Source organism: Zophobas morio, unplaced genomic scaffold, assembly GCF_036711695.1.
Source record: "Zophobas morio isolate AGI-343-1 ecotype UQ-CSIRO unplaced genomic scaffold, CSIRO_AGI_Zmor_V1 ptg000007l, whole genome shotgun sequence".
Lineage (NCBI taxonomy): Eukaryota > Metazoa > Arthropoda > Insecta > Coleoptera > Tenebrionidae > Zophobas > Zophobas morio.
Window position 1 is genome coordinate 11,996,495 of NW_026972112.1, and position 13,965 is coordinate 12,010,459.

General features: G+C 32.1%; 2 protein-coding genes across 2 annotated transcripts; one reads left to right on the forward strand and one right to left on the reverse strand.

Moving 5' to 3' along the window:
* The first annotated feature begins 37 nt into the window (after nucleotides 1–37).
* LOC135124630 (bone morphogenetic protein receptor type-2) lies at nucleotides 38–12,119 on the forward strand. Its single transcript, XM_064049840.1, has 6 exons — nucleotides 38–314; nucleotides 638–909; nucleotides 2,837–3,220; nucleotides 3,271–3,732; nucleotides 3,785–4,104; nucleotides 7,791–12,119. The coding sequence occupies exons 2-6, from the start codon at nucleotides 666–668 to the stop codon at nucleotides 8,805–8,807; spliced, it is 2,427 nt and encodes an 808-aa protein (XP_063905910.1). The 5' UTR covers nucleotides 38–314; nucleotides 638–665; the 3' UTR covers nucleotides 8,808–12,119.
* Nucleotides 12,025–13,874, reverse strand: LOC135124631 (uncharacterized). The gene is made up of 6 exons (XM_064049841.1): nucleotides 13,738–13,874; nucleotides 13,556–13,688; nucleotides 13,037–13,506; nucleotides 12,869–12,988; nucleotides 12,132–12,675; nucleotides 12,025–12,082 (listed from the first exon to the last, which is right to left on the reverse strand). Exons 1-5 carry the CDS (start codon nucleotides 13,791–13,793, stop codon nucleotides 12,144–12,146), a joined length of 1,311 nt encoding a protein of 436 aa, XP_063905911.1. The 5' UTR covers nucleotides 13,794–13,874; the 3' UTR covers nucleotides 12,025–12,082; nucleotides 12,132–12,143.
* Between the last annotated feature and the right edge of the window lie 91 nt (nucleotides 13,875–13,965).

The window sequence follows — 13,965 nt, forward strand, 5'->3', positions numbered from 1 at the left end:
CGCATGGTAGAAGAAGTAGTTTACAATCGTCTGCTCGTGTTGAGCATTTTTTTATTCAGTCACGTGACGTAACGGAAGGCGGCGACTACAGCGGCGACATGACTGATTGTTGTGATAAAAAGTGAACATTAAAGAATGTTATTTAAGCGATTCCATGAGAGCATAGTTCAGACATCATCGTCTGCGCTTGATAAAGTGTATATGTTTTGTGACTTGCTCTGAAAGAGTTTTTACAGTTGTGGTTAAGTGAGGCTGTGTACATCAAATCGTGCCTGCTTTTTCGCTGTCATTATTGCCTATTTTTGCTCTTATTGGTGAGTTATTGTTTATATTGTAGTAAGTACAATTTTCTGCTTGTGCTGAACTTAAAATACTACGATATTTTGATAATGAAATGACGGTCCTTCAAATCGATCTGAAATCTTGTATAATTATATACGTTCTTATTTGATCAATATACGTCGCATTTGCTACTGAGTGGTTAATTTTTTCTCCATTTTTTTAAATGGAAATAAACGATATCTTAAGTGACGATTTGAGTATTCAAAATAGATATACTCTAAAAGATGTTTACGTTATTATTACATTTTTTACAAATTACCATGTGGATTGTGTTTTGAAAATTAAATTGTTTCAGATAATGAAAACAATTACCTGAATAAACAATGAAACTAATAGAAAAGTTTATTATTATCTTTATGTGTATACAACTTATCAGTGCAATCAAAGATAGTTCAGAAGATGTCATATTATGTGCAAAAACCCCTGGTACTATTACCCACGTCAATGAAGACGGGGGTCCTGAAGAAATCTCAACAGAATCTCCAGATGAAACATGTGTGAAACGTTATTGTTATACGTTATGGAAAGAAGATCCCGTTAGTGGAGACAAAACTATCATGGGACAAGGTAAGTTTACAATTTTTATAAAGTAGTAGAGTTAAATTATATAAATAAATTATGCTGTCCAAATTTCTTGTACTTAAAAAAACAAAAAATTAATAGCATATTATATTTACTAGATATATTGTCACCTAAAGATTAGATGTATTTAAATGAAAACATTTTCATTTGTTGCGAAAAAAAATATTACAAAAAATATATATGCTTCATTTTACAAAGGCAACCTATAGGTCTGTCTTTCTAATACGAAACGTTCCTCCAAATTTGTTGATCTGATTTTTGTAATTAAAATAACACTCTATATTTGTGTATTGAATCACAAAAAAAAACTTTAAAAAAATATGTGCCATAGATGTATGTGTTTTTTCCTATAGGTTATCACTAATTTGCTGAATGTATTTAAACAGTAAAATTAATTAGGAGTTTAATAATTTACCAACACAAAAAATCCAGATTAGGTATCTTCACGTTTACACTTCACTGCCCGAAATGATAATTTGGCACGTTAAAAAAAAGTTTTCACCAGTCATTCTAATCGTTTGATAGAAGTTTTGCCAACAAGTTAAAACAAAATTTTTCTTCAACTGCGTTTTAACAATAACAATTTTGCAGTTTTAACGTTTTTGTTTTTTTTTTACATTTTAAAGCACACTGATTTTTCATAAAAAAATATTTCGTATTACACGTTGTAATTTGTAATAAGTGACCATAGAAGCCCTCATTTGCCGTGCGCGGAAATACATTTTTGCGTTCTACAATTTTTTTTTGTCAATTGTACAAAAAAAGTATTCAATATGACAAGTAAAAAATAGGCACGAAAGTAAGGGTTTTCCGGATCGAAAGAAAATATGACCAGGCGACACACAGTTACAGTTGTACTAAAAGTAACACCTTCTTTAGCTTTGTTTTGCAAATTTATTTAAAACGTTTTCATGGAAGTTCATTCATTTTCCTGGCTAGCCAAACAAAATTTTCTTGGCTAGGCTGTCAATTTTGCCTTTTTCCAGCCCTCCTGAAGCAAAAAAATCTTATTTTAATTTGGTATAGCATAAAAAAAAATAATTTTTACAACATTTCTGCAGTTATATGACAGTGATGAATCAAAAATAACCAATATTATAATAGTTATACAATAATACATATACATAATTAACACAGTTTTTATATTTTAGAAATCAGAAAGATCGTGGCATTATCACTATTTCTTTGTGATAGTTCACATGTTAGAAGTAAATATTCCAGTATGTGCTTATTGTATGTGTAACTGTCGCAGACATGACGTATACGGTTATCTAAGTTTTGTTGATTTTGAGTTTTTCGGTATTTAGAGTGCAGAATAATTGTAAAATTCGTACTGTTGAAAAAAGTGCCATATTTTACAACTAAAGTTTAGCTTATGCACATCAGAGTGTAAATAAACCTTAACGACGAAACGGTAACTACCTTAGATGAAATATTTTTATTATCAGTTTTAAAATCGTAGTTTCATTTTAATAATAATAAAAAAATGATCATAACGGCAAATTTATTATTATTTTTTAATGTTTTACAGCATCGGCATTGTTTGAAAGGAGGAACGCTAATTTCTTTGTTATTTCGTAATAGATTGATGTATTGGTTGTCTCATTTTAAATTCAAAGCAATACATTGTTCATACTATTAAAAAACCTTGTTATGGTTTGCTTTTTGTCGCTTATTTAAATAACACCATTAACAGAACTGAAGAACCACATGTTGCATCTTAAAAGCCACTTGAGTTGTGAAACCTTTAGTTAAAATAGATCTTAAGTTTTTATTGAAGCGTATACGTTACTAATGCAAATAAATATAATCAGATTTGCGTAATCTCATAATTGTCACTGGCTAGCTCAAACTATTTTTTCTTGTAGTTGTAATTTGAGCAAACGTACTAAGTTTATATAAAATTATGCAGGTTGTTGGGATACTTCTGGAAAGTCTAATGAATGTGACAGGGCGCAGTGCCTTGCCCAAAACAAACCACCGAAAGTAAGAAACGATACAAAGTTTTGTTGTTGTTCAGAGGACATGTGCAATTTAAATTTTACTGATGTGTACGTACCTGCTGAAGAAGTTTCCCCATCAACTACGGAGATAGTTCCAAGAAAATCTGCAAACCCATATATTTGTATAACGGCAATAGTCTCATTTATAATTATTATAATGATTGCTTTACTTGGTTCATTTTATTTTTGGAAAAAGAAACCTAAGAAAAATGACGTGGAAAGCGGTCATCAACATTCTGTACCACCACCAACTGATTATAGTTTAGATAAGTTGAAGCTTTTAAACGTAATTGGTAAGTTTCCATTTTTTTTTGTTACATTTAGTGATAAAATCACTTTCCAGGACAAGGCAGATATGGTTGTGTTTGGAGAGGATTAATTGACGACCAGGAAGTTGCTGTAAAAATGTTCGCAGCACATCACCGTAATTATTTTCTTAACGAACATGAAATGTATAAACTCTCAGGTGAAAATTCGGCCTTATTAAAGTGCTATGGAGGGGGTGAATACATGATGACCCCTGGAGGAATAGCTGATTACCTTCTTTTACTTAGTTTAGAACAAGAATGCCTACAAGAATACTTAAAGAATCACACTCTTGATCTAGTTACTTTGAGTAAAATGAGCTTAGGAGTTGCTAGAGGGCTTGCTCACTTGCATTCAGATCTGGGAAAGCCATGCATAGCCCATAGGGATATCAACAGTAGAAACATTTTAATACGAGCTGATTTAACTTGTTGCGTATGTGATTTGGGTCTCGCCGTAGTACCCAGACGCGCTGAAAACAAGTCCATCAGCGAGGCGGGTGTGTAGTAAGTACCTCCTGCGTGATCAAATCTGTATTTGTGCATTTTAAGGAACCCTTCGATATATGGCTCCTGAAGTTCTAGAAGGAGCTGTTAATTTACGAGACTGTGAAAGTGCTTTAAAGCAAATCGACGTGTATGCACTTGGTTTAGTTTTATGGGAATTAGGAATGAGGTGCACGGATATGCAAAATTCGGAACCCCCGCCATATTCTCCACCATTTTATAAAGAGGCGGGTGAAAATCCTACGTTAGAACAAATGCAAACTTTAGTTAGCCGACATAAAGCTAGGCCCTTATGGCCTCCATCTTGGAAAGATACGGCCGCTGCTCGTCTACTAAGTGAAACAGCGGAGGATTGTTGGGACCAGGTGAGAATCAAATATGTAGTAAACAAAATTAAAAGGTGCTTTAAACCGTAATTAATTTCAACATTCCAACTTTATTTAGTATATTTGTAATTCTTATATGAAAAGTAAAATTCTCATTATTAGTTAAACAATGAAAACCGCAATTTAACCTCGGTGCGCATTATTTCATTATATGTATACTTGTACAGGTCTTTCTCAACTGGCTTATCACATTACAGAAAAACCAGTAAAGACACACTTAAAAATTCATTGTTCGCCGGATGGAATCCTGTTACAATGTTTCCATAGTTTAATGATGAACGTAAAAAATTGCTCAAAAGTTATAATCCGACAAATATCGCTTTTTAAAAAAATCATAAAATTTGATTTTGCGATTTTCGTTTTGTGATGATCCTTTTTAAGTAAAAACCAGCGGCATAAATATCACCACTGCAAATACGGACAACGTAAAATATATTAAAGCAGATAACAAACGGGATAAAATGTCCTGTCAGTACTAATAACAAGCTTACTTCAAGTGTTTATGCAGTGATTGCAACAATTACTTTTTGCACTTTGAAAAATTTGATGAAGACACAATTTTAGATATTTGTTGTATGGGTCCAAAGGGTCAAGAAAAATCGTGTTAGAATGAAAAACGCAGTGATCTATTTTACTAAAAATTTGCATTGGTGGGAGATTTCAAAATATCTTATTGGCTACGTGTAAATGTATCGTAAATATTAGTCCACCGATAATTGCCTGCGAACGCAAATCTTTTAATCTTTAATAAAAAGGATGTTCCTAAATACTTAGAAGGGGGCTACAAGATAATGTAAACTTAATAGTCTGTCTTTAATTGCATCTTACTTGGCGTTGTGATGTACAGATTAAATTTAGAAAACCTTAGAGGGTGGACACTCTTATAAAATTTTATTGCCGGATTATGAGAGGTTTAAAAGGACAGGCTCGATCGGTTATCTCTTATAGATTTGAGTGGACCAGAAAAATGGCTAAAGTTTGTTTTACCACAAATTTTAAATATTCTGCCCCTGTTTAGTCAATTATTTATTAAGATATTTTATTTCTGTAAAGCGCAAAGGATTTTTTAATACAATTTCTACTAATGTACGTTTTTAAAAATTTAAAATTGATCCATAAATAGCGAAAACCAGATAATCCCATACTCGTCACAATTTTAACGCGTTGTAGTTTTTCTCACAACAAAATTTAAAACACGGAAAAACAGTCCGGGTAGAGTTTTTTACGCTCACTTATGGTGCAAAGTTTGTTACAATCGGACGTATACTTTTGGCAAAAACTTGGGCAAAAGTTTATATACTGGAATATGCTTTAGCTCACCCTTAAAATGATGAAGAGCTTATGTATAGTATGGTTACAGTAGACGTAAACATTTTGTGCATTTATGGCTTCACACCATTTTAAACCCCATTGTAATTCAATAGGGCGTCACAGCGGGGTATCTTAAACCCGCTTACTGCTAATGTACCTGAAAAGAGCTTTTCTGGTAAAAGCACAGGGTGGTATTGTCTCGGCCATCCCTGACACGCGCCATGGTTTGCATTTACTAAGTTTTATGAATGGTCGAAGTACTTTAAACGTCAAAGCCATAAACGCACAATATGTTTACGTCCTGTGTACCTGGTTTCTTAACAAATTCTGTGCTAAACTCGTTTTAGATTTTAACTCCCTACTGGGTTAATCTTCTCTTTGTGGGGACGAACCAGGTATAATAATCCCAGCAGGTTAGGTAAACGATTCGTAGAGAAAAACAAAACAATATTTTTGAGTATTTGGGTGAAAAGTAATTGTAGAGGTGACTGAACTACTCAAAAAAAGTAATTCGTTACAATTACTCATTACATTTTTTGAAAAATAATGCATTACAATTACTCATTACGTTAGGAATTGAATTACAGTAATGAATTACTTCCAACCACTGTGATTATGTTAATACATCGAAAGAATGTCACGCAGAGAGTAGTTTAAATTGAATGAATTTGTCACAATCGAACAAAACGTTCTGAATATTATAATTCTTATTTTATCATTATTAAATATATTTATGTGACTTGTTTTTAATTTCATCAATAAACAATTCTGTGATGACGTGGTTAACATGGATAATACTAATCACAGCGCATTACCAATGCAAGAGAAAAACAATACAAAAAAAAAAAAAAGAAACAGCCAAGTTTCTCATCTTCCGTGTTGGTAGTGAAGTGTTTTTACACTTTGTGAATGTTTTTACGAAAATTTGCACGTTTAGGAAAAAAACTCAAAGCGGATTCGTACACCACAAGTATAGGAGTACATTGTTTTATAACATTTAAATCATTTAAAATAGAATTCTTTGAAATAACGTCATCAAATTGTTGGTGGCGATGATTAGCGAAATTTTAGTTAGTCACCATCTACATGATATTCCTAATATATTTTTACATACAAAATTTAACAAGAATCGGTCAAGTAGTTTTGGAGATTACGTGTATAATAAAAATCGACACAGACGCCCGACACAGACGGAAACGGAAGCTCACTTTGTTCGTATTCTAGGGATCATAAAATGTCGAGAAAACGGGAAATAAAATGAATAAACCAACATAACGTCATAACCTTAATCGTAACAAGCGATAGCGTCGACAACATTTACAACTTTTTTTTTTGTTTCTTCATTAACAATAATCTCTGTTCTTTATTTTCGAGAATAAATCTCGGCAACTTTTTTAACAGAAAATGTGTTTTTTTTTTATTCACCATTAAAAATGTTTTTACTGGTACTTTACTCTCATAAATCAGTATCCACATTTTGCCGTCTGTCTATTAAATCTTTCTTGACGATTTCATTAGAAAACATCCAAAAATTCTAAGAAAAAATTTTTATTTATCCACACTGAAATATTAGTGACGTCATCTGAAAACATGATGTCTCTATAAACCCTCTGATAACATACTCCATACTCCACTATCTATGGCGAAAAAATCTACCGAAGTTTTAATTTTGTTAACTAAAAAAAAAATAATTTTGGACCAGCAAATTTTACAATGATTTACAAAATTGTTGGTGTGTTAAAAATTTATTAAATAATTTCTCGTTGGAAAATATTGTTCGGAATGCAGTATCGCCCGGGCTTCAGTACGATATTTTTATTTTTACTTGCTGAGCGTAAGCTAATGAAGTATTATATTCGAATCCATCGAACTGACTACTTTCCTGTTTTCTCAACGTTTTATAACCCCCAGAGTACGAAAATATAGGTCCCTCGTTTCCATTTGCCAATCATCTCCTGTCTGTGTCCATTTTTATTACAGATATCTCTGAGATTACCGGACCGATTGTTGTCAATTTTTTTATGTATTGTAGGAATATTGTTACAATAGTAAATCTTCCTTAAATTTTATAAAATAAGATACTCAACACTTGTGGTTTATGAATCTGTGTTGGTTTTTACCGCAGACATGCAGATTTTTCGAAAAAAAAAAATGAAAATGTATAAATTTCAGCTTAAAGTTTAGTAAAAAATTAATTACTGCTTACCTGTAATAAAGTTCAAGCAAGGCAACTTTAATTTTTTTAGATGATTTTAATGGTAGTAACAGTCAGACGCAATTTTGTAAACAGTGCGTAATTAACATTGTTGTCACTATTTAAATGGCATTTTTTATCGGTTGTTTATTTTTTTCAGGATGCCGAGGCGCGACTGACATCTTTATGTGTAGTGGAACGTTTATTAGAATTGCCTTCATTGAAAGGTCGCGTTTTACATTCAATGCATCCACCAGCAAGTCCGACACCGTTAATAAATAATAACCACCTGCACGACCATCAGATTGATATATCTGTAGGTACTGTAGAGACTTTATTATCTCCCAGTGAAGAACATTGTAAAAATTCTAATCAATTAGTAACGTGTGTGACACCTCTTCAACCATACCAAGGTCGTAATCCGTGCTTGGAAAGGAATCTTCTTTCAGGATCTAGCGATAGTCTTCTCATTGATAAGTCAACAAAACATTGCACAAGCTCCGAGTTTCAAAATTTAATTACGAATGATTTTCTAAACTATCAAATAAACTATCGCGCGACACCAATTCCATACGTTCAAAATGCCGTTCATGGAAGTCCGAAGCAGTCAAATACTAGTAGTGAAACGTCCAAAAAATTCAAATGGAATGGGTTTATGAAACTCTTTCCAAATAAGAAATACAACGGCGATGAAAACTCTAGGGCGACTCAAGTAAAGCTTAACGCGAAACTTGTCAATGGTTTTGGACAAAATGAAGTTACAACATCTCTGTTGTCAGAAGAAACCAAACGGCCTTCTACATTACCTCTTAATGTTGTTAAATCTCAAGACAATGTTCTGAACTCGAGTGGCGTAACTCAAATTTTAAAACGAAAAAATAGTATATCTCGGCAGCGTTCATTAGAGCAGTTTAATGAAGTTTTTTCTTCAATTAATGATTTATCGAGGTTAAAAGATCCTTCACAGAGAATTAAAACTCCGGGTGATGTACCCCCGTCTGTTCGAAGAACGAGAGGCAAGGCCGCCAAAGAATCTGCGGCGAGATTTTCGTTATACGACGATCGAATAATGTGTCGCGGACAATGGGGAAGCGCTCCAGATTTGGAACCTCCGGTTCCACCCAAATTACCACTATTAAATGACTTACAAGACCGAGATAGTGTAAGTAGTTTTTAAGTTGCAGCTTTTCTGGAATTGTAAAGCTAAACTGTTATCGCGATTGGTACGACAGAGAATTATTTTTATTGATCTTTATTCGAAATTTGATAATTTATGTATATTTTGAAAAATGTACATTACGTTTCATGTTTTTAAATTATTTTTGAGAAACCAAAGGAAATTTTGCGGCTGCACTTTCGTGACGTTGCTTCTAATCGTTTTCTGAATTGGTAACTAAGATAATATTAAATTTTGATGTACGTAATTGCCTAATATGTACTTTAAAATGATACATATATTGTACGTACAATAATATGAAGCGTGTTTCATGAAAACCAAATTACAGAAATCGACTTAAGACCCTTTTTTAGTGCTTTAGAAAAATTCAGAATATAACTTCGATAGTAACAGGTGACAGAAAAAACGTTGAATGCAGGCAGGGTAGTCAAAATATTGGAACTGGTTAAATATCACGAAAACTTTAATTTAAATATTAGGTATAGTTTAGTTCAAAACGAAAGAGGCCATCACGTGGTCTACGCATAGTGTCAGTTTATTTCAATAGAGTTCATCGTTATAAGAAAAAAATTATTAAACAAAAAGCTATGCAATGGTATGAGATTTTTAATAATCTAAAAACTAAAAATCAAATCATTTGTTCACTTAATTTTAATAACATAGCTGGCTTCTTAGAATACTCTAGTGCAAGGTGAAGGAGTTAAAATTAAAAGTAGTCCCAATATTTGACCCGTTCCATATTTTTCGAGAATCTGTAAAAAGTTAAAACACATGTTTTAGACAAAAATAATAAATTCGTGATTTTTAAAATTTTCAAAGAATGCAACTTTTGAAATCAACTTTTTTCGAATTCATAACGCAACATTGGGTACCTACTGTGCTGTGTTGATGACACGTTTATATTAGTTACTATGATCATAAATGTGGAGATGATAAGGCTGCGTAAATATAACGTCACAAATTTGAAAATATTCTTGGCTTTAATTCTCGGAATAGTAACGAAGTGTCCCACAAGAAATCTTGTCTAGTCATTTGAAATAAGAAATTCAAGTGGAAGTGAAACTTCACACTTAACAGTTAAATGAAACGAGAGTATTCTCGGTCATTTAGGTTATTCTTCCTAATGCCTTTCGTGACCACGATATAATTGTTAACTTAACAATGAAATTATTTACGACCATAAACTTTTTATAAAGTGCATTTTATTAGTGTCTCCCGAATTATTGGTTGTAACTACAAACAACACGATTGGTACAGTGTCCAATGTTGGGAGGTATATAAAAAGGTCACGTAAAATTGGCAAAATATGCAGAAGTCAAAAAAATATTTATTGCAAATGCTATTCACGAATTGTATAATTATTTTTTTAACTGCCGTTTTAACTGATTATTGTCTTGCATTTCGTAGAAAAAAATTGAAAATATTGGTAAATAAACTCAAGCGTTCATAGAGTAAATACATATTTTTTTTTGCAAATTAAATTCATTACTGAGTAAAACAATTTACTAAGGTTTAGTTAAAATTATTAATGTGATCAATTTCCGGACGAAAACATTCAAAATTGTTGAGTTTCGTGAGCGTTCGACTTATTGAACTTTTGTTTTCTTTTTTGGATGACTGCATTCGTCAATTTAAAAAGTTAGTGTCAATTTCGTCGAAAGTATAGAAGGATGAAGTAAAGCTCCAGTGATCAAAAGCATACAATGTAACTTTTCGATTGCACCTAACTATGTTACGAGTTTCCATTATACCATATTTCATCATTTTTATAGAATCATTCACAAAAGATGGTGATACAAACAGAAATAACTTGTTTTTCTGAAGAACAGAATACCGCGACCTCTGGCCTTACTGGCGTAATTAACTATAACTTGTAATATCTGTAGCGAACCACAAGTAAATATAAATGTGATTACTACCTCTTAACCTCTTTGATTTATAATATGGCAGTTGAGTTGTTATGTAAAAACTGTGAACTCCGAACCTAAACAGCTTGTAGAAAATAATTCGGAACAAATTTACACGAACAAATTGAGTGAGTCATAACAATTGTAGCAGACAGTGACGTTTTTTAACATTTACGTAAAAAATTTGCACTTCAGCCAGTTGCTTATTCGCATAAACTAAACTCGAAAGAATTAAATGGTGCGATTGCAGCAGAACCGGAAAGATGTAGTACGTAATAGACCTTTGTCCAAAGTAGTGTCCAAAGATAGCTTAATAGATTTGTCCGTGTGACTTAAAAAGAAAAAATGCAAAGAACAGTTCGTAATTGATAATTTTTGAATGAAAGCTGTAAAGGCATAGCGTTCATAGTATTTGTAGAAAAATAATTTTAGACCCAGTTATACTAAACATCTAGGGCCTAAAGTGTATTTCACATGATAATCAACGACCATTAAAACTAACGTAATTTCGGATAGAAGTGGAAACAAAATGTTTATCAATTCTTTAAAAATGTTTGTGTAATCAGCAGTTTCCAAATAATACTTGTATAATGAAACAGTTGAGTTGATACAAATACTTGGTGTTGACATTAAAATGGTTAGAACTATATTGTACACCAATATAACCATTGTATTGGGACGTGACGTACTACCTATTTGGTAAGTCAGGGAAAACGGCATTGCAAATGTAAAGCTCAAAGTATTATTTTTATAATTCATTATAAAGAGGTTGAATGATGAAGATCTACATAAACGCAGATATTTTCTAAACCACAAATGTTACGAGAATATGAACAAGCATTTACGCAAAGTCATAAAAGTAATATGTAGCCATAAGATAATATAGATTTATTGTAGATTAAAAAAAAATATGAAACATACTCCAAAAATTTTTCTGTGATTAGATTTTTTTATTATTAAAAAGTTTTTTTATTATTTTGGCTGTGTATTTACGTGAACTACGCATTCCTATTCATTAAATGAAAACTGACATGAGATACTCGAAATTAAATGCCAGCAGATTACAAATCTGTCATGTAATTTTAGTTAAAATGTAAGTTATACTTTATGAAGTATAACAGATTTCTAATTGATTGAGTGTCTTATCTTAATGTCTATTACACATACATACTTAACTTATATTTTGCCGAGGTTGACAATTTCTGTTGAGCGGTCATCAATCTGAAAATTATTATATATTCGAGGAAATTATCAATCTCGACGGTAGATATTTAAATCACAGCAAAATTTTCTAGTAACAATTGGCAAAAGTTGCTTATTTATTAAATTTTTATGTGTACATATTATATAGGTATACATAACGAAAATCTAAAAATAATGTATTAAATAAAAGAATTTAGTTCTATTATTGTATTACCCATTCCCTTGCTTAAATTCCATTAAAGCTCTCGTATTTGTTCACGTCAGCTTTTGTTACTGTACGTCTGACGACATTAGTAGCATTAAGAAGATCATTTAAGCGAACTTTTCGTGCTCTAACTGAGCTACAAGGTAAGTCACCTAATTCAGAACAAATAACGTTAGAAAAATCTTGTTCTGCTGAAACTGGCTCATAAAACCCATCAGCACAATACTTCCAAATTTTATTGTCTTCGAGTTCGTTAAGCGGAAAAGTTAAGGCAGATTGTACAACATCATAGATGTCAGAACCAGAATAACCATCAGTCCTTTGAACCAACAAAGTGCATTCGTTCACGTCGCTCTCAAAATTTACGTTATTTGTCAAAAATCGGAAAAATTCCAGGCGTTCTAACTGATTAGGTAAAGGTACATATATACGTTTTTGAAACCTTCTCACAATTGCAGAATCCAAGTCCCAAGGACAGTTCGTGGCAGACATTACAACTATGTTGGTGCAGTCCGCAATATTTGACATTTGAAACATGAATTCTGTTTTAATTCTAAAATGTTGAGTAGTAAATGTTTTTTTTTTACTTTCTTTTTATTAAATATAAACGTTGTTCAGTAAGGTCTGACAGTGTTAATTGAAAAGTGAATTGTTTTGTATTTATTTTACTGATCAAAATGTGACTGATGCAACTAAAGAATAGGGAGTTAACAATTCAGAACCTTACCATATGCAATTTACCATACCTTCTAGTATATTCTTGCTCATTTTCGGTGCGTTTTCTACAAAGCGCGTCAATTTCATCAATGAACAAAATTGAAAATTCACAACTGCCTTTTAAATTTTCAAACACATTTTTAATTTTTCTAAAAAAGAAGTGTATGTGACAACATACTAATAAATATTTAAAATACTTTTCCGTTTCTCCTACATAGTGAGATAAAACATCACTGGCAGAAATGCAGTAAAAATGAGCGTGCGCTTCAGCTGCCAAGGCATGAGTCAGGTGAGTTTTGCCAGTTCCTGGAGGACCATAGAGGAGAATACTGTTACAAATGCGACGATTGTAAAATAATTGTGGCTGAGTTTTAGGCAAGATGACCAAAGTCTTTAACACTTTTTTTATATCATGGTGTCCAATAATGTCATGTATACCACGTACTTTGGGAATTTCCTCAGTGGATATAGAACTATTTTTTGATTGACTTTTAAGGTTTTTTATTGTTTCATTTTCAGGTACTTGGCGTTGAGAGTTATTGTTAAGGCAAAAGAATGAGTATTGCGATAACGGCTCATTGAACTTATTATCGTTGGATTCTTTTTTTATTATATTTTCTATTATGGTGAACGACATTGTCAACTGATGTTTCTGTTGACACAACGCCTGAAAGGTAAAATTTTAAATTGACAAATAATTGGATACCAAATGAAACCTCGAAATTGTGATGATTTTTTTCCAAGGAAATTATATTATCAATCTGCTGGCAACAGTCAATTAACTTTTGACGAATGGTTGGATAATGTTTGAAGTTGTTTCCACTAAAAAAGTGCACTACTTGTTGGACACTAAAATTATCAAGAATGTGTAAACTAAACAATATGCATCACTACTTACTGTTCTATTAATATTAAATAGCTTTGTACAATGTCAACAGATTCATCTACATCCATTGTAATGGTTTTGGTTATGATTATGAATTATTGAGACAACTATAAAACTAAGCGATATTTTTTAGTTCGTTGAACACCGCCAAAAATAAGAAATGTGTGAACAATACCAACAGCACGGTGTTAGCTTACCCTAAATAAACTATTTTAGTTACTAGATTATTTTCCCGCAAGA

Coding starts and splice junctions, on each gene's coding strand:
- LOC135124630 (XM_064049840.1), top strand. CDS start 666: ATGAAACTAATAGAAAAGTTTATTATTATCTTTATGTGTATACAACTT. Junction 3,733..3,784: donor CAAGTCCATCAGCGAGGCGG/GTGTGTAGTAAG, acceptor GTGCATTTTAAG/GAACCCTTCGATATATGGCT. Junction 4,105..7,790: donor CGGAGGATTGTTGGGACCAG/GTGAGAATCAAA, acceptor TATTTTTTTCAG/GATGCCGAGGCGCGACTGAC.
- LOC135124631 (XM_064049841.1), bottom strand. CDS start 13,793: ATGGATGTAGATGAATCTGTTGACATTGTACAAAGCTATTTAATATTA. Junction 13,689..13,737: donor TATTTAATATTAATAGAACA/GTAAGTAGTGAT, acceptor TGATAATTTTAG/TGTCCAACAAGTAGTGCACT. Junction 12,989..13,036: donor TATGTAGGAGAAACGGAAAA/GTATTTTAAATA, acceptor CTTCTTTTTTAG/AAAAATTAAAAATGTGTTTG.